This window comes from Plecotus auritus, assembly GCF_963455305.1.
Source record: "Plecotus auritus genome assembly, chromosome: 12".
Taxonomy (NCBI): Eukaryota; Metazoa; Chordata; class Mammalia; order Chiroptera; family Vespertilionidae; genus Plecotus; species Plecotus auritus.
Window position 1 is genome coordinate 14,460,937 of NC_137778.1, and position 23,628 is coordinate 14,484,564.

Consider the following 23,628-nt stretch of genomic DNA (forward strand, 5'->3'; position numbering starts at 1 on the left):
AAGGGGCAAACGCTCAAGCTGATAGCTTTTCCGAAGGGCCAAGCAGGAAACGGCAGGACCTGGATAGACCTGTGCAAACTCATTCCTTTCCCCTTTCACAGGAGGAAATGATCATCCACCAAGGAAGCTCAGGCCCACCCAGCATGGTCCAAGCCTTCCCGCCCATGGTCTGTGCAAAAACAAGCAGTGGCATAGCCGTGAACCCAAGGAGCTGGCCCATCGTTGCATTCCCAGTTCCTGGCACCCTGTACGTGTTCGGTAAACATTTAGTGAGTAAATAAAAGGTCATCTGTTTTCAAAATTGTTTGTGTCCTTGTTGGCTGGGCTGTCGGCATAGATCTGGGAAATATGCTCCAGTTCACAAACTCCTGCTCAGACAAAAGCTGACTGAGCTATAGTGCCCTGTGGTCCCAGTGGAGTTACTTCCAGTGCTCAGGGTGAAGGAAAAATGCTTCCCATCAGCTACTCCTGGTCAGCCACGTGGGAGAGGGGCAGGGGGCGGGAGTGCTTAGGGCTGACTCATAGGCCTCTCCTGTGTCAAGGGCCCTCCAGGAGGTTCCAGATGTGCTGAGACAATGCTAGTCACGGCTAATATGCTCTTGAGCATCCCAGGGGACACTGCAACACTAAGTAGGACAGATCTGCTGTTGCTTAAGTGATTCTGTGATTACAGTCATTTCTCCCTCATGCCCTGGTAACTTGGAATGTGACATTGATGGGTTCATGTCATCCAACAACCTGGCCAGAAGCAGCAGTAGCTTCTGCGACACAAGACAATATTTACTTCTTTTTTGCGTGTCATCTCCTATCTCCTTGAGGCTAAATATTGACTTTATACTTCAGGGGTGAACCTTTTTTCCAAATGCTCTTTCTGTTCATCTCTGGCTTCAAAAGTAGTAGGTACCCATTTGTCTCTGATTATATCAGGAGGAGGTTCTCTGAGCAGGAAGGAGCACTTGCCTTTCAAGAGCAGCAAAAGGAGAAAATGCTAAATGATGGCCAGTTTTAATCACCCAAGAGCCTGTCCTGACTGCTATGTACAAGGGGAGACACTACTGGAATTTCAGAGATGGAATCTTTTTTTTTTTTTTTTGCTGTTAACAGCTTTGATAAAGCCCTCTTCACATTCTCTGAAGACAGAGGTCTTTTACTATCAGTTGAGGGCTCTGTCCATTTCATTTGTACTTCCCACTGCCAGCTCAGGGCTGGCATGGTGTGGGCTCACCCCAGGAGAGGCTGTCTCCCCTACTTGCTTATTCAGTAGGCATTTCATCTACAACTCCTGCCATGTGGGGAGAACTTCAGGGCTGGCCCTCCTGATCACATGCTGTCTGCCTTTGCTGGTGGGTGGGGGTGGGGAAGGGAAAGCAAGGTGGGGGGTACAAGTGTTAACAATTTACCATCACTTTGCTCATCTCAAGGTGAGATGACACATAAACAAAAAGCATCATTAGCTTCACTATTTCCAATGGTGGGGTGAAACTCTTGAGGCAACACAGCCTACTTTCACCTTCCATGGTGTTGGAAAACAGAACTAGGCATTAATATCTTCTCATAATTCCTCAGTCTAATTCAGTCCTAGTCCTCTTTTATTTCTCCTAGTCCTCCATTTTAAATATTTTTGATTCATAGCCACAAATAAGCTTCATCAAAATCCACAAATAAGCCCAGCTGGTGTGGCTCAGTGGTTGAGCGTTGACCTATGAACCAGGAGGTCACGGTTCGATTCCCCATCAGGGCACATGCCCGGGATGTGGGCTCAATCCCCAGTGTGGGGTGTGCAGGAGGCAGCTGATCAATGATTCTCTCTCATCATTGATGTTTCTATCTCTCTCCCTCACCCCTACTCTCTGAAATCAATAAAAATATATATTTAAAAAATCCACAAATAAAATCTCCCAAGGAAACCAAAAGATGAATTATGAATTATTTCTTCTCTGCATACAATCTGTTTTTCTTGAACTCATCCTGACTCTTGAAAATGCTGATTGGGTAAGAGGCTCATTTTCCTGATTGTTCTGATTCATTTGATATTATCTCACCTTCGTAATTTTACTAAAAAATTATCTGGAAACAATAAAACTATTTTTTAGTCAGGTATCACTAAACAAAAGCTACACTTGTAGACATGATCTATAAGGAAGATAATGCCCAAACATATTTCATCAAGTTTCAATCTTTCACCAGACCTAAATAATAAGCAAAGAGGGCAAATTGCACAACAAACTTACTGTGCAGGAGAGAAATGCACTGGGAAAAGGTACATACTGAAAAATGTTTTGTAACTGTAATAGGTTTGAAAAAAGTTTAGCATTCTTCAATAGAATGTGGAAATCAATGGCTCCAGGTCTTGGTATGTCATTAAGGAAAAAACATGACTCACTCTATTTAAATCCCAATTACAATTAAAAATTAAATAGCTCATAGAATGAGGACTTCAGACTGCATACCACAGGATAATGGACTAGCTCCAGCCAAGCCAATAAAACGCACAGCCCATGAGGCTGAAAGGTCTTTGTGTTCTTGGGTAAGAAATGGAAAGACCAAAACCTCCTGGAGTGCTGCTGTTAGGCAATCTAAGCCAACTCACCAGACTTTCTGACTCTCAATACATCCCATAGTACTTTTAATGTTGGTGACAGAGGCTAAATCCATTACATTACGTTGTGTACATTATGGGTACAACTGGACCACTTATAAACAGATATAATCTACAGTGGCTACTGTAGATTTACAGGTTTTATGACAATGTTCTGGCTGTTGGCAGTGAAATGTGTTGTGCTATAAATATAGCTCATGATCTTAAAGGGACCTGAGTTGTCAATCACTTCTCACCCGTAAAAGCCAGATGACAAGGGAAAAAAAAAAACACACTTTGTTTTTCCCTTTAAACTCAACCCCTCTTTTGAGCCAATGTCAACTTTCAAAGAGAAAAGGCAAAACACAAGCAAAGAAACTGAGATATTTATTTTAAAAAGATATTTCCAAGGAATGTACCTGCTTCATCTTAGGAGCTACTCCGAACCCAACTGCCCATATCATCAATATCTGCAATGCTGTGATCCCCAGTGTTTAGAAATTATGATCCCAAAGAACTGAATGATCCCAAATCCAGAAAGAACAGTTAAATTATATCTAGTATACTGTGTTAAGACAAGAAAGTATATCACTATTAGATTTTATAATGTTTTTAACCAGTATTGAAATAGAAAAAAAGGGGTTTTCTGGCTAACCAGAAAACTTCTATTCTCTGAGCATCCCAACTAATTGAGGTTGTGTTAAAAAGAGACTGTTCTTTCTAGGCAATCAAGTCTAGCATTACTGAACATGCCAAGAAGAAACTAAACCAAAGATCTGCCCTCCTACCTTAAAACATTAAGATATTAAATGTGAGTGATTTTTTCACTCTTAGAAACAATGTAAAAAGTCTACACAATCACACACATATTAGAAAAAACAAATTATAAATCTCCAATATGTCTATGTAATTTTTAGCTGCACTTTGGTTCAATTAAATACTAAAACAATAAATTAAGATTGCTTTAGCACAGAACAGACAGATAAGGAGTTGAAAAAATATAGCAGGATGTGTCTATGCTGTTCGTCTGCCTGCTCTCATTTTCCAGAAGACTGGTGGTTCAGGAGACACTTTCAAATCCATCAATGGGAGGACTCAGTTTTTACCACCATGGGTCAGTACTGGTCAGAACTCCCCAAGGCGTAGCTCAGAATCACAGGCAGCTAGTGATATATTTTGGCAGAGAAGCAGTCAAATTTACTAATTCAATGATCCTAATATGTGACTTAAAAGAAAAAGAAAAGGCTCAGCAACACTAAAAAGAAGAATAAAAGAATGAAAATGTTAAATATGGGATAAGGGACCTGGTCAAAGGACCAAGGAAAATAATCTTTCTGGTTAAGGAACCCAATTTTTCTCAAATGAGAAATTTGTAAGGGAAAAAAAACACCTATATTTTTTAGAATATTACATTACAGAAACCAAGGAGTAAATGGACTCCACATTATAACTTTCATGTCTTAATCCATATGAAAACGCAAAGTACTTTTGCCAATTTAATCAATCCCCGTAAAGTCCAAAGTGCGTTTGTCAGTCACATGGTTAAAACCGCGTGTAGGCATTTCGTTGTTGCTGCTGCTGTAATGGTTGCTGGGCTTGCTGTTGTTGCAGGCGAATTTGCTGGGAATAAGGGTCTTCCAAGGACTTTACAAAAATGGTAGTTCTGGGACCAGTCTTCCATACGATACCATTGGCGTCTTTCACTGACGATTCCACAGTAATGTTGTGTGTTCCAAGGATAGCAAAGTTCAAAAGAAATTGTGTACTAAAGTAATCGTTATGAGGCTCAACCCTCTGCTCCATCTCATTGGTCATATTGTCAATGGGTATCTGGAATAAAAGAATTGTTAAGTAATAACTATAGCTAACATTTACTGAGTGCTTACTCCTGACTAAGTGCTTATTTAATCCATGCAAACAACCAAGAGGTAGGTATAATTATTATTCTTGCTTTTTAGAGGAGAAAACTGAGGCAGAGAGGTTAAGTAATTTCTCCAAGGTCACACAGCTAATGAGTGGTGGAGCTGGCCTCTGAACCTTGGTAGGCACTGCAGAGCCTATACTCTTAGTTATGGATTGATCTGACTCCTTACTATCCTTAGAGAATGAGCCCCACAGCCTTTCTCAACCCCTTCATATGCTGGCCTCTCCTCCTGCCGAAGGAGTTCAGGACACACCACCCCATACAAGCTGCTTTGGCATCCTGACTATTTTGAGCTAAAGGCACTTGAGAAACAACAGATGCAAGAGGGGTTCGCTGACCTGCTCCCTTTTACCTAAAACAGGCCATAAAATTTCCTACAAGAAAGATAGCCTTCCTATACCAAGAAGAGAAAAACATTCTTATCACCAGAGACTGGCCATCGATGCTGAAATGGACCTGTACAGACAAACCTACTAAAATACCCCCTATCTTCTATGGTCTCCCCCACTGCCCCAACATTTCCCCACAATTTACTGCCCCAAGTCCAAATCCGTGTCTTGTCATTTCTTCATGAATTTACTATTTCTGTGTCTAAAGGTATATAAGCTTTCTGTTCTGGTCACTACTTTGGGTCTTCATTCTCTTGTGAAGATTCCTACCTACATGTGAAATTCTAATGACACCGGTAGGTTTTTCTCCTATTAATCTGCCTTAATGTCAGTTTACCCATAGACCTGACCGGAGATCCACAGAAAGCAGAAAATAAATTTTTCCTTTCCTACACTTGCTTACCCAACCTCAACTCCAATTCCCATCTTTCTTCAGTCTGTGAAGAGACATTCTGAAGAAATAGGGTGCAACCACCTGTTTCAGGGGTTTTAAAATGTAAGAGACTGAAAAGGGACATAAAACTATGTTTATATGTGAGTTTTCTTCCTCCTAGCTAGTCTGATTTTATATTTAAGTAATATAATGATTCCTCCCTGCTTTAGTATTAACTTCAGCATTAAATTAACTTCAGAACTTGTACATCACTCAATCAGTGTTTTGTTCAGATTGGCAGTACAATATATTACAAAACACAGATTTATGGGCTCATTCATTTATTTAGCTAGGCAAACACTCAGGCCGTTGTTCTTCAGTAACAGGATAACACCTGCTGGTGTACCCCAACCTCTACGCATGATGAAGTACGTCAGAGAGACACTTTTTCTGACAATGCACATATAGGTAATCTTAATGAGTGTTTGACTAGATTGATCTACATTTATGTGTGTTTCTGTTGTATAATTAATTATATAAATGTGCCCTGAAGCTTTGTCTCAATAAGCAGTAGCATGAGGTCAATTTTCCAGAGTCATTTACCTGTAACATTCATAAAGTCACCAACCAATTCAAAATCTTAGAATTACTTATAGGTATTTTTTTGTTTGCATAGTCAACTTTTGTAGGATTTTTATATTCCTAAAGAATATGCCTATCAAACAAGAACTTCCTTAAAGAGATCAGAAAAGGACCTGATGACTCTAAATGGATGATGCATTTTAAGTTGCAAACTCCCTGCAAGTAACATTATGAAGTGATCATGTACAGTAAGCATGTCAAACTCGTGGCCCACGGGCCGCATGCCTCATTTATTTGGCCCATGTTAGCCTTTGAGTTTGACATGCTTGATGTACAGCATGGCTTATTATAACAGCTTCCTGACTTCAGTCAATGTCTCCCAAGAGGCAAGTCAGCAAGCAGGAGACCAGTACTTCTCAGTTTGAATGTTTTTCTTCTTAATAGTAGAAATCAATATACAAGAGAACCATGGTTACGGTACTTTCAAACTCAAAGGGCGGAGAGAGCTGCAGACAGTTAACTATGTAAATTCTCACTATGATCGTCTGTGACATCAGAGATCACCCAAACATAATAGTTGTGCTCTAACTACTGATGTTTTTCACCAGTCACCAAATAGCTAGTGAGTGGCTACATAAGGCACCATGCTTTGAGTCATGAAAATAAAAAGAGAGGAAGTGAAGAGAATGAAGGCCGAGCCTTATCAGATGGGTGAAGAGTGCCAGAGAGTAAGCTATCGAAGCAAAGAAAGTGATGATGGCTCAAACCAGAACTCCCCTTGGCTTTTTTAGCCTAACTCCAAAGAGAATAAGATGCTCTCTTTTTATCTTTACTAATACCCCTTTTCTAGCTATGAACCTCAGTTCAAGCATGCCCCCAACCAACCTGGATACCAGCAATCTGGGCATTTGAACAACTCTATCATACAACTGTATACTTGATCCCTTGCTCCATTTACTTTGAATAAACTGCCACAGAACTGGAAAGAGATGTCTAAAGGAAGGAACATTCTACATTTGGAAGATTGGCATTTAATGGGCATGAATTCGGAATCTTAGCTTTGGCTAACAAAGCAAGCATGGTTAACTGGCCTCATGGATCCTCAAAGCAGCAAATTCCTAGGGTTATACTCATAAGGAAAGATTTTTACTTTATCTAACCATTGTTATGTCAATGCTATATGCTTTCTTTTTTGAAAAGTTACTTAAAATATAATATAGAAAAATAAACAGATGTGCTCTTTTGGGGGCAGGAGGCATAGGGAGACACTTATTCCCCACTTCTGATGTTTCCTCCGTGTGAAAGAACCTTTCATCAGATAAACAGCGCTGGTCTGCAGAGGAGGTACATCCCACTGGCTAAGTCTCGGGGTGGGAGCTGGGCATGGGGAGCCAAGCATCTTCTCTTTCCCTTCTTTTTTGAGCTTTGGGTGCTCCTTCCTGCCATCAGTTTTCTGGGGGCAGGCTTTGTGTGTATTGGCTGAAGCTAGATGGGAAAGTTCATGTCAGAGGTACAGGGCACCTGAGGTACAGGGTCCTTGCCGCTGGGCACCTGAGCAGGGTTTCTCCCTGGCTTTAACAGTAATAACACTCATAGTCTGATCTCCATCTATCAAATGTTTAGGCAGGAAAAAGAGAAGTGTTGTTATCAGCCTTTCACACCCTAATATGTGCTTTTAACTCATGTCCATCTGATCCCTGGGGAGGTAGAACTGCAATCTACTTAACCATGAAAAACATGGGAAAACTTCCATCACATAAAATCGCATCACAATTCTGCCTCTTTTGTAAATTACCTTGAACTCTTGTCCAGATTTACTTTGTAGCGTAGAAGAAACATTCAGACAGACAGACTGAATTTTGCGAAACAGTCCTGGTTTAGATCCGTGCTGAACCACTCCCTCCACCTTCAGCGCCAGCTGCTGGTTATTTTGGACAGCGATGGGCTCTGCAGGGTTCCGGGGGGATGGCGACAGAGCAAGCTGGAATGACAACATCAAATAAACACTAACAACCAAGAGCAAGCTTCCTTCCAACAAACATGTCTGTGCTAATCGCTGATTATGGGTTAAAATGTTACTTACCCTTCCTTCCCCCCGCTCCCTCCCCGCCACCCCGCACACATACAACCTGACTATGCTGGGACAACCAGATAGATGTACCTTTAAAGTCCAGAGTTCCTTATTTCTAATGCCTCCTTTTAAATACCCTTTGTTTTTTTAACCCCAAGCCCCAGCACTGTCTGAAGGTAACAGAGAATAGTGGAGGTACTGCTCTCCCAATTTCTGTGGGGAGGCACTTCTTTGACAATGAACCAATTATGGTAGGGAAATCCATTATGTAAATTTTCATGTCCAGCAGCTGTCTCTTTGGTTTTAGGTAATTTTAAATGGACTAAATTCAAATGCAAATGAATTTAAAATTCTAGGATTACAAACATAACCAAGTCACCATGGTATAAAAGTTAACTTCCACAAATGAACCAAATGACATTTTTAACCTCTCATTAGAGTAATTTTTCTTTAAAAACATATTAAAAGTCCCAAATCCACTTCAAATACAGAAAGCTCAAGTCTTGCTAAATAAAAAGATGGAAAAAATTTTTTGTTTTTTATAATGCTGTTGAACCAATCAACTCTAGAGACCTACTACCTTAGGACTTACCTATATAATACATTTTCCGTATTAACCAGGTCATTTGTCATAGCCTACTTTGTTATTTGCAATCAAAAGCATTTGGACGGATGCCAAACATAATAGACATTTACTGACAGGGATAATACAAGAAATCTCTCAGAAGTGACAATTTCGCCCATTCCCAACAATTCCATTCCTTGAACAAAAACAGCTTTTGAATTTTGAGTAGTTTAAATATTTTAAAATACCAATTCTATTAATTGGACAGCTCCTCAAAGCTTGTTATTCAAAGATAAAAGTGCTTCCGAGGTAGGACTGGTGATGTTATACTGGACCTGTTTCATTTGAAGTTGGGTCTCAATATGCTGACCAGAAGTGGACTCAGCTCAAGATCCTTGTAGGCTACTATGATGAAAACCACTCGACTTATTCTTGGAGTAGGGAGCCAAGGTACAGAGCTCCAGGTACCCAAACACCTGTCTCACTGCATTTGGTACTGACAGGTGTCCATTTTCTTCACCAAACCAATTGGTAAAGGCAGAAAAGGCTTATAACTAAAGAGCATAAGTTTTATCAAAACCAAAGGTAAGCTCCTGAAGCAGAGCTATGTCCCACTTAATCTGTAGGTGATAACTGGGCTTTTAATCTATATTAACCTTATCATTCTTCCAATATTACCTTAATGCTGGTGGATTGCAGCTTCTGGAAAAAATATCTCTGAAATGAAAGAGGAACTTTCAGCAAAGCAATGATGGCATTGCAGAGGCATGCTGTATGCTGTGGGGGGAAAGAAATGGAATCAAATAAAAATGAATTTCCAAATTTCATCAACAAATGGTACTTTCAGGAAGAAGTTTAAAAACTACAAATGCTCACATAGATTATTACAAAAGCAACAATAATAACACCACCAATCAAGAAATAGTAAAAAAAAAAAAAAATGCCCAGGAACTGTGCACATTTGCCAAGTAACTCATGTTAAGGAGTGCAATTACAGATTTATACTTTATTGTAAAGTAGTACATTCCATAAAAAGCAAATGACAGAAGAGAGAAAATCCACATTGCTCAAGGCAAGCAATATGTAAACTTTGCATTTCTAAAGAGCTTCGAGCTAGTAGACATATTACGACACTAATAACTGCCAGTTTGATAAAGTTTGGCAAAGTATGATAAAGAGTACATGGTAAAGAAGCTGGAGCAGTATACTGACATCCCAGGCTGACACCTAATACCATGTGGAACTGTGGCTTAGAGTTGCCTCATTCTGTCAACCCATCCCCACTAGGCAGCTTCCCTGACCCTATGGTCATGAGGCCTCAGGGAGAGAGTAATGGTGAAAGCTTACTGGAATTCAGATTAAGAATGACTACCAGTATATAGTCCAACTCTAGGGAATTATGAAACTTTAATAAATGCTTTGATCTTAGTGAAAAAGATCATAGAACCAGAATTTAAGAGTTCCAAGATTATTTATTTAATTTAAAACCACTATTGATATACAATGACATACAAAAAGCTCTATGTATTTCATGTATACCACTTGATGGGTATGCAGGTAACCATACACCCATGAAACTATCAAAGCTATTTAAAGATCATCCTAATTAAAAAAAATTCTTTATTGCTGAGAGTGTTACAGATGTCCCCTACTTTCTCCCCATTACCTCCCTCAATCCGGTTCCCACCCTGCCCCAGTCCTTCACCACCCTATTGTCTGTGTCCGTAAGTAATGCACATACGCATATGTTCTTTGGTTAATCTCTTTCTGCAATCCCCTTTCCCTCTGAGATTCGTCAGTCTGTTCCATGTTTCTGGTTCTATTTTATTCATCAGTTTATTTTGTTCATTAGATTTCTTGTTCGTTTATTTTGATTTTTAGATTTAAATGTTGATAGCTATGTATTTATTGCCATTTTATTGTTCATGTTTTTAATCCCCCTCCCCTTTTCTTCCTACCCCTCCTCCCTTTCCCCCCCTCCCCTCCCCTCCCCTCCTCTCCCCTCTTCTCCTTCTCCTTCTCCTTCTCCTTCTCCTTCTCCTTCTCCTAGAATACCCTTCACAGAGCTTCACAAGTATAGATCATCTCAATTTTGATGACGACATGGGTCACCTAGATAGGTAATGGAACAAGCTGGAACTAGAACCAAGATTGCCTAATCCTTACTTAGTTCAGTGATTTCTGTTCCACTTCACCAATGATTTGCAAACAATAGGGGGAAAAAAAGTTATAGCACTATCAGAACACTTAATCTTTGGGGCACCCAGAACCATTCCTACTTGGTCTACCAGCCCCTCCTCAGTCTACTCCCCTCAGTAGTCCCTCCAAAGTACCCCACATTGAAAACCACTCCACTATACACTATGCTGTCTGTCCGTCTAAGCTCCTGCATTCAAGTAAACTGTCACCTAGTTGCCTACCCTGTAAACATTTTTTAAGAGTTGGGCAATAAGGCAGAAAGCCAGAAGAAACTACTCGTCACTGGGTTCAGGCTACTGAATATTTTGTACCCAACAGACTAGCAGTAATACAAATGCCAGGTCTATTACTTGAGAGAATAACAACACAGATTTAAAGACACCGGGCCTATTTCTTCAGGTTTAACTGCTAAAACATCACTATTCATCTTCCTGCAAGGAACATGGGAAGCATTTGCAGGGACATTCTACTTGTGGTGGAACATTTGATGTCACAATAGTGTTTAAGGAGAGAAACATCTTTAAAGGACCCACTCAGAGGACCCCAAGTGACCTCAGGCTGTTCCAGGGCAAAAGGCACCATTCTTCCTTTTATAAGAAGAAATTCAGATTTTACAATTCCCCACTGTGAAAGCAGGACTGCCTCTGAGGCCACCAGCCCCCCCGGACACACCTCCCCAGCTATATTAGTAGCAATTTACTATTAAAGTAACAGTCTGGAGGTGTGAAATCACATATCATGGTTCCTAAACTAACACTCTTCATTGCCAAATCCAATACTTTTCAGCCTTTGTATTTTTTACAATACCGTGGCACCTGATAAGTCTCTTTTTCCAAGGAATTCCACTTATGGCCCCTGCCCTCACTTTTTCTGATTCTTCCCCTCTCTATTTTCTTTCCTAAGATTCTCTTCCTTTGCTTCTTCCTTAAATGTTGACACTCTCATTAGTCCATATGTTCCTAACAGGCAATTTTCTCTACTCCCATAACTTTTTTTTTTTTAAGATAGAACATTTTTAAAAAATATATATTTTATTGATTTTTTACAGAGAGGAAGGGAGAGGGATAGAGAGTTAGAAACATTGATCAGCTGCCTCCTGTACATCTCCTACTGGGGATGTGCCTGCAACCCAGGTACATGCCCTTGACCGGAATCAAACCGGGGACCTTTCAGTCCGCAAGCCAATGCTCTATCCACTGAGCCAAACTGGTCAGGGCTCTACTCCCATGACTTTAAGAACCTCTACGTTCAAAACAATCTTACATGCATTCCAGCCCATCTCCTTCCAACACCACACCTATTTTCCAACTGCCTGTAAGACAGCCACATGTTAACAATGAAACCTTCACCTTCTTCCACCATCCCTTTATATTCTCTGTCTCAGTAAAGGATCAACTACTTGTGCACTTGGTAACTTGGAAACCTGGAGGTCATGTCTCCGTCCTCTCACATTTAATAAACACACACACAACACAAAAACCCAAGCCTTGAAAATACTGCCCCCAAATATCTTTCTTATATATCTGTTCTCATTCCTGTTCTTCTCATTCTAATTCCTATTAATCAGGCCCTTACCTTGGATTATGAGTTCTGTGCCTACAGCCATTACATGTTCTGTGCCTACAGAACAATAAAGTACAATCTCAACCACGTCTTTCCCCTACCCATTAAAAATTCCTAAAAAACACCCCAGTACCTACAGGATAAAGCCCAAACTCCCTAATACAGTGTTCAAAGCCTTTTGTCACCTGGCCTCTGCCCACCTCTCCAGCCCCCACCTGTACACTCTGCTGCAACAATGACAAACTATTCACAGAAGACACATGCTATTTCACGCCTCTGCATTCAAACATGCTGTTCTCTGCCTGAAATTCTCTACCCTCATCTCCCTGCAAAACTCATATGCAAAGATATCTTCTGAGTTACACCCTTACCCCATTTTGCCTATCCTGTGACATGAATTACTTTCTCTTTTGTGCTATATCTTTTCCTCATGAAGAGCTCTATTTCTGCATACACACTGTTTTGTGTTTGTTTATAAAATCTTCACTTCCTATTAGACTACAGGCAACTCGAAGGACGAGCCTATGTATTCGTCATTTTTCTATTCCTAGGACTCAATAAATACTTGTGGAACTGAATTTTGGGCTCAGATAATATTAAAGCTATAAAATACAATGTGGAGAGAAAAAGAGAATGAACTTATTAACCACTCCTTATGTACTATGTATTGCCTAGCCAGATACTGTGCTAGGCAATACATATTATTTCATTTAAAGTTAACAATAACTCTATGAGGTAAATATTTTTTCCATATCATAGAAAAGGATTTTAGTAATTTGTCTAAAATCACAGACCTGCTGAGTGGCAAAGGGGGGATTTGAACCTAGTACTCTTTTCTCTGTACTGTCTCCTACTGAGCAGAAATTTCCCATTCTTTCCATTATATTCAGTGGGTTCAATTCCATTAAACTGAAGTTACTGTTTGGTATCTACTTAACTTCTTAGGGTGCAGCTTAGAGGAAATATGAAATAATTTAATGAATGTCTCACAGAGATGTGTGTGTTTACTTCAAAGATAATTTTTACAATCTCCCTTAGCAACCAATCTCAGTGTCAAACCTGTGTCAGTTCGATTCAGCAAATATGTACTGATGACCTTATGTGGAAAGCTGTATATCTGTCCTTAATATCTAACCTAACCCTTTAACAACACAACCTGCCAATTTCTTCTAAAATACTTGATAAATAGTAAGAGTACAGAAAGGGAAAAGTAGGAACCAGAAGAGAGCTATGGGGAATATCTGATGTGTGGGCAGAGCAAAAGCTCTCCAAAGAGTAAAGTTCAAAGACAGGGTGTTATGGACTGAATGTGTGTGTCTTCTCCAGGTTCATATGGAAAAGCTCTAACTCTCAATGTGTTGGTATTTGGAGATGGGGCCTCTCAAAGGTGACTAGGTTTAGATGAGGTTATGAGGATGGGCCCCCTATAATGGAATTAGTGTCCTTATAAAAAGAGAGAGACCAGAGCTCTGCAGAACATGTGAGGACACAGTAAGAAAGAGCCAATTTGCAAGCTAGCAAAAGGGCCCTTACCAGTTAACTTGTTAAAAAAGTGATCCTAGACTTTCCAGCTTCCAAAACTGTGAGAAATAAATGCTGTTTGAGCCACCAAGTCTATAGTATTCTGTTACAGAAGCCTGAGCCAACTAAGACACTGGAGACTGGCCAGACATGGAGGAGAGAACTTGGGTGAGAGTGTCTCCATCTGTCCTGTGGCTGGGAAGTCAGGGGACAAGACTCAATAAAGAGCGAGTGCTCAGCAGTGCCAAAGGCAGCAGAGATTCAGCAGACGAAAGGTGGACAAGTATACTAAAAAGTACCAATGGCATCACCTCGCAGGAACTGATTTAGTGCCAGTCAGGTAATAAGCCCAGTTCTTTCTGTCTCAAGTGGCCAGTGGTTCTCAACCCTGGTGACATGACAGAATCACCTGGGAGCTCCTAAAAATACTAATGCCCAGGCCTCGACTGCACATATACAGTGTTGACTGCTCTGGGGTGGGGCCTGAATACTGATGCATTTTTAAAAAACGCTTCCAATGTGATTCTAATATAATAGCCAGGGTTGAGAACAACTGCAACTTCAGTTAACTTATTAAAAAAAGAAGTTTTATCTGCATTCTGGTAGAGCAGATTTGACATGTTAATGTGACTACGTAGCAGCTACAGAAGTGCCACATGCTTTCATGAAACATCTCATTTCATCCTCATAACAATGCTGTGAGGCGTGTACTATATTAACCCGGTTACAAAACAGGCACAAAGGAAACAGGCACAGAGAGGCTGAAGTCACACAGTAAGTGCCAGGATGAGTAAAAACCACTCACACATAATAAAAACTCAATAAAACAAATGCCACTTGCCATATAAGAAACAGGGGTATATTTCCGATTGAGTGACTCCACCTCCTCCAAGACATGGTTATATACAGACATCATTCTTCTCTCATATTCACTATCAGCATGGGCTGCTCCTATAGATCCATATTCCTGGGAACTGAAGTTAAAATCAATATTGATTAATGAACCACAACAGTAACAATTTTAATGTCTCAATGCATCAGGCACTTTCCACACATTCTCATTTAATCTTTAAAAAAATGAAGTACCCACTGTTATTTCCATTTTATAGATGAGGAAACTGAGGCTTGAAGAAGTTAGGTAATTTGCCTTCAGTCTCATATAACCAGTAAGTGACAAGCTAGCATTCAAACCTAGATCTGACTTCACTCAGTCACTTTGGTTGTTAGGTAGTATAAAACATTGTCCCCGTAGTCATTCCCTTATTTTCTAGGCAGTAGAAATAAAGGTTAAGTGTAAAGGAATCATGACAGACTGAATAAGAAGCTAGAAAAGAAAAATGTAATGCACAAGCATTTCAAAATATTTTTTCCTGGTAATCCTGAAAAGCAGGTATGAGGCAGATAATAACAGTCACGATTATAAACATCTCCCCAACCTATCCCACATTTACTGATACACTGGCATAGGTATTATGTTAGCTGCTAGAGATAGAAAGTTGAATGAAACAAAATCGCCCCTCACCTCCCCAACCCTTCTAGGCTGTGAAAGAAATACACAGATTTCTATTAAAAATTCAGTGAAATATCAATGTCATGCCTCACTCTCTTGAGGTTCTTTTCAGCAATAGGTCCCTCTTTACTTGGAAGGCAAAAATATATACTACCAAGAAGAGAAGTTTTAGAAGGAATCTACTCCTTGCAATTACACACTATTGCAAATAAAACCCAAAGAACTCTCCCTCAAGGTACACGCTTTTCCCCCCAATTTTTCATTATTATGAAGGACAAAGATTAGGGGAATGGGTTTGAGGGATGAAAGGTGATGGAGAAGAGTGAAGAAAAGTGATAGGAAGGGGAGAGGGTTAGAGAGCAGCATGTGCGAGCTGGTTAGATAACTCCCTTCATCCCATCCCTGCTGACAATGTGCCTATCTCACTGTTAAAAGTTAAGCAAGAAAAACACTAATTTCTATTATGTCAACCAACAGTACAATGACATGTGTTGTAAGCAGTTAAATGAGTACTACACAATGAGAAATGGTGTGAGCATGAAGTATCAATTAATTGGCAAAAACTAAAAATTATGGAAGTTTAAGAACATCTTCAAATTTTAAAGGGAGAAGCTTGTTTTAAAAATAAATATATAAATAAATAAAATTTTAAAAAAAAGCAAGTCAAACATTGCAAACTAGGGAAAATAAACATAGATAAGGTAAGGATAAGCAGAAAAATAAGTAAAAGTTAGCATGTCACCAAAATATTAAAATGGATCAGATGAGTGGGGAAAACTGCCAAGTAGAGTAGCCTGAGAGTAGGCAGTACTTTAAAAGAGAAGACAAGGAACTTGGTATTGCCCTGTAAAGAAATGTGAGTCAACACTTTAGGGCAGTGGTTGCCAACCTTTCGGACCTCACGGACCACCAGTGGTCCGCAGACCACCCGTTGGTGACTACTGCTTTAGGGTACAGAAATTTAAAATGCATTATTAAGCCCTGAAGCGGTGTACTAAGTGGTTAGAGCATCAGCCCTTACGTTGAAGAGTTACAGGTTTGATTCCCTGTGAGAGGCAACCAATCGATGTTTCTCTCTCTCTCTCTCCCAGCCCCCCCTCCCTCTTTCGCTTTCACTCTAAAAATCAATGGGAAAAATGTCCTTGGGTGAAGATTAACAAAACAAACACACAAAAAATGCATTGTCGATTATATTCTCTTTGTGGAGGAAGTTGATCTTGGAATCATAGACCTTACTAGATTGAAAATTATAGATAGTTAAAAATTCATATTCCAAAATAGAATACTATCGTAGGAAAAACCAATGGTCATTCTTTTATAAAAATACTAGAGGCCGGTGGAGTCCCTCGGCCTGGCCTGCAGGGATCCGGCCAAAACCGGCCCAGTGTATGGATTCATCCAGGGAGTGTCCAGCCCATCTCACCCAGTCCCGATTGGGGTGATCGGGTTGGCTGGCTGGGGAGGGACTGCGGGAGGCTGGCCGGCCAGGGAGGGACCATCAGAGGGCTCCAGGGCGTGTCTGGCCCCTCTTGCCCAGTATCAATCAGCCAGACCCCAGCAGCGATCAGCTGGACCCCAGCAGCAAGCTAACCTACTGGAGCGTCTGCCCCCTGGTGGTCAGTGCACGTCATAGTGACTGGTCAAATGGTCGAACGAACGGTCGGACACTTAGCATATTAGGCTTTTTATTATATAGGATTTTGAAAAATTAATTAGTTAATGGGGAAGGGAAGAAGAATTTCTAACAAAGCAAAAACAGGAATACTTTTTGTTTGGGAAACCCAAAGAAAAAATTTCAAGTACAAGTTTAATTATATTATTAACTTAATTTAATATATATATATATATATATATATATATATATATATATATATAATTGATTTCAGAGAGATAGAAACATCAATGATGAGAGCAAATCATTGATCGGCTGCCTCCTGCATGCCCCGCACTAGAGATCAAGCCCACAACCTGAGCATGTGCCCTTGAGCAGAATCAAACCTGGGACCCTTTAGTCCGTAGGCTGACGCTTTATCCACTGAGCCAAACCAGCTAGGGCTAACTTAATTTTTCATACCAAAGTTCAGTTACAATATATAAGAAGAAAATGTTCAAATTAAATTAATTTCTTCCCAGTTAATTTTCCAAGTCAATGTTGAGAAAACAGGAGGCAGGAGGTAAGTAAACAACAGTCAGAAAATCCAGGTTTCATCACTAGCAATGTGACCTTAGACAAATGCTGGAGAAATTCTTCCTCTATTTTGTTTTGTGTTTTTTCTCCCGCTACAATTCCTCTTCTAAAACACTGTCATGATGATTAGGTTAGATAACATATTTGAAAGCATTATTTAATGTAAACTATTATTAGAAATACCTTGCAGATTCTGGATCTAAAATCAGAGCTTCTATTGCGTGAGACATCAGCAAACAGCTCTGCTGCTGTCTGGATTAATGTTAAGGTTATACCTAAAAATAAAGAAATCTACTACAGACTTTATATTATTTGAATATTAACTAAGTCAAGGTGAGGATCGTATTTTTAGTGAAGGTAACCATATGTTATCGACTCAAATAGTCTGGGGCTCTATTGTTTTCTTTTAAGGGATATATGGTGTTTGAAATAGTGATTCTCAAATTCTGTATCAGGAAGGATACTTCAAAGCGGGGGCACCGAGCAACAGGCTCTGTGATTCAATCTGTGTTATGTTTGCAACCTGTTTTCCTAGAGGTGGAGAAAGACCACCATTGAGTTACCACTTATTTAAAAAGCCTGGTTTAAGTCAAAAAGGAAAATTATATTGCTTATACCAGATTTCAAAGTAGAAATTATTAATTGTAATAAATTTATAGGCTTATCTAATATGTTAGTCAAGCATATCTGAAGTATTTATGTTTAAAAGAACACTTCAAAAGAACAAGATATATTGGGGCAAGTTTAGGATACAGCTCTACATTCCTCAAAGTTGCCGAATCAGCATCAAAAGATGCCTGATAAAGATCCCCATATCGGGAAGCAAGGCTTCGGAATTCTTCCATAGATTGTTTCATCTACAAAGAAGGAAAAATATTAATTATAAATAAACGTCCTATCATTATTGTATAAACACAAAAATCAAAACAGTCAAACAAAAATATGTAAAAAATACTTCAACTCCTTTTCATTTTCATTCCATTCATTTTTATAAACCATGTTTAGGCAAATAAAAATACAAATGTGCACAAGATTATGGTAATTTATATCTGATGTATGGAAACAAAAAAATTTGCATTTTTAGCTTCTTATAAGTTCCACTAAAATAATTAATATAGTTATTAACACTTGAAAGTTTCTTTAAAATGTATGTCCTTTTTCTTTATATAAATATGTAGCATTAAGTGAGATGTCATTAATCACTTTGTCATTTTAATAAGACATCAGCCTATTTTTGGCAAGACAGATGAGTTAATAAGCATTTGATGTTGAATGTCCATGAGTCAGACCATGATTTGTAATTTCAGGATTTTTCATCTCACAACTAATCTCAAAAACTTCTAAAGTGTAAACAAAAACTACACTCAAAATAGGTTGACACCTGCCTGATTAGAGATGCGACCACACCTCTGAAGTTCATTTCCTAAAGTCATGGCGATTGTTGTGGCGATTGCAGGAGGGGGGCTTGTCTTTAGACTATTACAAGTACAGATAAGTTGAGAGAAAGCTTGCAGAAGGTCAATCCGGAGTTTTACAAATTCACACTGAAAACTTAAAGGATTCAGTGGTGTACTGGCAGCCTGCGGGGGGAAAAAAAGATATATTTGCAACAAAATAAATATGGCAGCAAAATGGTACAGTACACAAACAAATTTTAAAGGCAATGATAATGCCCTATTTCCTAAACTGGGATATCTGTTGTATTTTTTTTAATATACCCTACATAAAAATATGTAGATGTTATACCTATTCAATTCTTAATAAAGAGAAAAATCAAAATAAATAAAAATTCCACCATTGCAGGCAGAATACTAAAATGGTTCTTGAGTCACACCCCCTGGTACCCTGATATCCACACCATGTGTAATCTCCCCTCTCTGAGTGTGGGTGGAACCTGTAACTTGCTTCTTACTAATGAAATATGGCAAAGGTAATGAATGAATTTTGAGGATGTAATTTAGGTCCCTAATGAAGTAAGTTCATATCACTGAAAAGGGAAACCATTCTGGATGGATTTCTCCTAATTTGATGAGCCCATGAAAAGGGCCCTGGAGGTGAGTAATTCAATTCTCCTGTTGGCCTCAAAGCTTCCACAAGTTCTAGAGCTGTGAGGAAATAAACTCTACCAACAACTACATGAGTTTAGGAGAGGACCCTAAGCCTCTGTGAGCCTCATTAAGCCTGGCCCTGGCTGACACCTTGGTTGGAACTTTGTGACATGAGTTAAGCCATACCTAGACTTCTGATTCATGGAAACTGAAACATTAAACAGGTTGCTGCTTTAAGCCACTAAATTTGTGGTAACTTGTTACATACCACAGAAAATAAACACAAACACTTTTTACAATTTTTATTCCTAAGAAGCAAGGTAAGTCTCTCATTAATCACTGTGTTGGGAAATTAGACACCCAACACTGCTATCAGATCCCTGTAAGCAGAGAATTTTGAACTTCTCCTGTTTAGTTTGGTTGAAGCAGGTAAAAAGCATAGTCCTCATAGCTGTACTATCTCAGGTTAGACCACTCATGTGTCAGGGAGTATAAAGGGCAGCCCACGTTCATGTCCTCTCAGTTACAAAGACAGACAGCTAGTGTCAGATCCACACTTGCCAAGTGAATAGAATACAAATAAATCTTTTTAAAACGGAGCAAGTGCTTAACAGTCTGTTGAATAAAAGAACTCCAATTCACCCTAACCAGTTTGGCTCAATGGATAGAGCATCAGCCTGAAGCATGAAGGGTCCTGGGTTCGATTCTGGCCAAGGGCACATGCCCGGGTTGCAGGCTCAATCCCCCGTAGGGGGTGTGCAGAAAACAGATGATCAATGATTTTCTCTAAAAATCATTGGTGTTTCTATCTCTCTCTCCCTCTCCCTTCCTCTCTAAAATCAATAAAAACAGATTTAAAAATGTTTTAAATAGTAATAATAAAAGAAAAGAACTCCATTTCAAAAGGAAAGATCTGAGGTTCAAAAACCTGCTTAGGTCACAATTTGTTAATGGCAGAGTAAAGACTAAGAAAAGGGCCTTCTGTCTGTCAACCGAGTACTTTCTTAATTACTGACAAGCCTCATTAAATACACATACCACACAAATCATTAAAAGACTATTAAAAATTCAATAGAGGTTTTCATAATATTAAGTCTATCAACCTTTGTGAGCCTGTTTCACAGTTCTTAGCATTTACCGTACTGAATGATTAATAATTTTCTGCTCCACATAAACTAGAAAATGAAGTAATTCTATTGATCAGAACCAATAATTTAACTTTTGATTTTTCTGAGGCATTAGCCTGATATAGGCAACAACAATCTTTTCCCAGAATAATTAAGAGGAGAAAAATCATAGCATTCAATGCTACTTTTTAACATGGAGAGGAGCTTCTGTTTTAAAATAGAAATCAATCCTAAGCAGAAAAATTGTATTTCAAAAGATATGTTCCCACAGTAGTCTGAATATTCTGTCTCTTTTATGCCATCTGTTTATTCTATGTTCTACTTTAAAGCACTTCTTTTAGGATGTGCCACCATTACAAATATTTTAGATTATGTGATAAATGTATATAAACTGTTACCAAAAGTTTTATGGTATAAATATATACAATTTTAAAAATTGAATGACAATGTTTTTAAAATGTTTAATGTTGATTATATAAACTCTTTACTCTTAAAGGGGAAAAGTTCTTGCATTAACACAGAAAATGCTCAGTTAGGAAAACAGGTTCTTACTTAAGAATATAACTGATTTAAAGGAAACATAAGATATGTTAAATGTCTGCTTTCTCTGTACCCCCTTCACTTTCTTAGCTGAACAATGAAAAAATTTAGCTGGCTAACTTAATTTGTAATGGGAGGGAATCATGGGGGCGGGGGGCGGGAAGACACTCGCCAGCATCCTTAATAATTTCTTCTTTATCCACAAAGCCAGAAACTCTAGTTTCTTAGTGAGTAGCTTTGAGGTCTGAGATGGGAGGGGGATTTACGTTGATAGTGGTAGTGACTCAGGCTGGGGTGTTATTAATAGGATTCTGGAAAAGAAGGATCATATCTCCACTTATCCCTTCTGTATGGATTCAGCAATCCTCTTCATATATGGTTCCTGGTACTTGATAAAAACAAAATGAGAAACCCATCAATCTATGAATATTAAAAAGTAGATGAGGGATTAAGGATTTACTTCCATGTCCTATTTATTACTTTAATACTGCCATATATATATTCAGTCCTTAATTACTGCCAACCCTCATTAAATACACATACCACAAAAGTCATTAAAAGACTATTAAATATATATACACATATATAATGTCAGATGTTTCAAGGTAGTTAAAACAGGATAATAAAAAGAAAAGGGAGGCCCTTCTTACACACGTCATCATCACCAAAGGAGAATTAAGAGGACTTACTGTTAAGGATGCAATCCCTTTGTGGTAGAATTTTAAAGACTCAGCAATGCAAGAAAGTGCTGAACTATAATTCTCCTCTTGCAACCCAGTGAGACACTGTTCTGCATGTGAGAACTCCTTCAAACTGTTTAGCCAGAAGTAGAAGTGTTCTGAAGCAACCTGAGTCAGCAAACTCTGATAGAGCTCTCTGGCCATGTCATGGTTACCCTAAAAAAAAAAAAAAAAAAAAAAATCATGGCACATAATGAAGTTTTTACAATTGAATTAGCAGCTAAAAGACAAACTGAAATCTTGGATAAGCTGTAACAATCATTCCTTGTATTATATAATTCTTTGAGATTCAGTATTTTCTCAGACAACAAATGCTGAGTTGCTTTTATGTAACTTAATGCCCACAGTTCTTTACTAAGACAGTTCCAAAGAGAAAATAAAGGAATTAACTACAACCTGAGTCTAGAATTTTAGTTCAAAATATGGAAAGTATAAATACTTATGTCATTCGGTATGACTACTTAGTGGGGGTGGGGGTAAACTCCAGTAAGCTCTATTATGTGACTATCAAGAAGAGTACTACTGTGCTTGCCTCTGGAAATGACTGGGGGGAAGGGTGGTTGTTGGGGGGAATGTGAATGTCATTTAACTGCTGGGGCCCAGGGATGCTCAGTGCCCTGCAGTGCTTGGGTGCTTGGGACAGTTGGGTATAATAAAGAATCCCATCCTGTCAGTAGTGGTCCTCCTCCCATTTGAGAAACAATGAGAACATGTGCTTCAATCACCTAGAACAGTGGTTGGCAAAATCATTAGTCAACAGAGCCAAATATCAACAGTACAACGATTGGAATTTCTTTGAGAGCCAAATTTTTAAAACTTAAACTATATAGGTAGGTACATTGTTATTAACTTAATTAGGGTACTCCTAAGCTGGCCTTTGCTAAAAACTCAAGGAGCCAAAGAGCCGCATGTGGCTCGCAAGCCGCAGTTTGCCGGCCACAGACCTAGAATAATGCTTTTCCAACTTTGCTTTCTGGATTTAACCCCAATGGGTTTCTATACTATCCAAAGCTCTGTATTTCTTTCCTCTCAAACAAAATTAATGAAAATTGTTGGGCTTTGCATATGGCTGAGAAGAGAACAGCATACTAAAACTTTCCCGTTTCTATACAAGAATGATAAGTTTGGAGAGAGAAAGGGAATAAACAATGGTATAGTAACAAAGGAGGACAGAAACGGTGGGTGGGAGGCGACTGTGGTTATGAAAGTATCAGGCGAAATGAAAGTGATACTAACAACCTGCAGCCAGAAAGAGCTCCGATTTTTGGAATTCACGTGGGACTTTCCCATAATATATATGGATCACACATACCATTCTGGATGCCTGTCTGGCAATTCGGTACACAGTCCATCCATTGGAGACGCTTTCAAGCTGCTGCTTAATGACTGCCTTTATTTCAGCAGATAGTGCTTTCTGACTGGCAACAAAAATCACAGTGGCCAGACTCACCTAACATTGAGCAAGAAGACAGACAATTTAAAAAATCATGTAATTCTACTCAATGTCACAGATAGCTTTACCCAAAAGGGAGGAAAACTAATGACAGTCCATCAAATAAGAAAAAACTTGTTCTCCTTTGAGATTTACTAATTTTTCACTTTGAAGTTATAGAGAAATTTATTCCATTGTTCAGACAATTGTTTATAATTCCCATAAATATGGATAAATTATAAAATCACAATGAAATGCTATGCAGCAGTGAAATGAGT

At 39.0% G+C, this 23,628-nt stretch overlaps 1 protein-coding gene across 1 annotated transcript in view; it reads right to left on the reverse strand.

The window, feature by feature from the left end:
- Positions 1 to 2,952: 2,952 nt before the first annotated feature.
- INTS7 (integrator complex subunit 7) overlaps positions 2,953 to 23,628 on the reverse strand; it is a 55,122-nt gene continuing 34,446 nt past the window's right edge. Inside the window, exons 12-20 of the mRNA XM_080648036.1 lie at positions 23,231 to 23,368; positions 21,868 to 22,074; positions 18,849 to 19,043; positions 18,217 to 18,320; positions 17,647 to 17,715; positions 14,607 to 14,739; positions 9,161 to 9,259; positions 7,642 to 7,827; positions 2,953 to 4,408 (exon numbers count right to left, since the gene is read on the reverse strand). Coding sequence (XP_080504162.1) covers positions 4,121 to 4,408; positions 7,642 to 7,827; positions 9,161 to 9,259; positions 14,607 to 14,739; positions 17,647 to 17,715; positions 18,217 to 18,320; positions 18,849 to 19,043; positions 21,868 to 22,074; positions 23,231 to 23,368 — 1,419 coding nt within the window. The 3' untranslated portion in view covers positions 2,953 to 4,120. The remainder of the gene's footprint in view (positions 4,409 to 7,641; positions 7,828 to 9,160; positions 9,260 to 14,606; positions 14,740 to 17,646; positions 17,716 to 18,216; positions 18,321 to 18,848; positions 19,044 to 21,867; positions 22,075 to 23,230; positions 23,369 to 23,628) is intronic.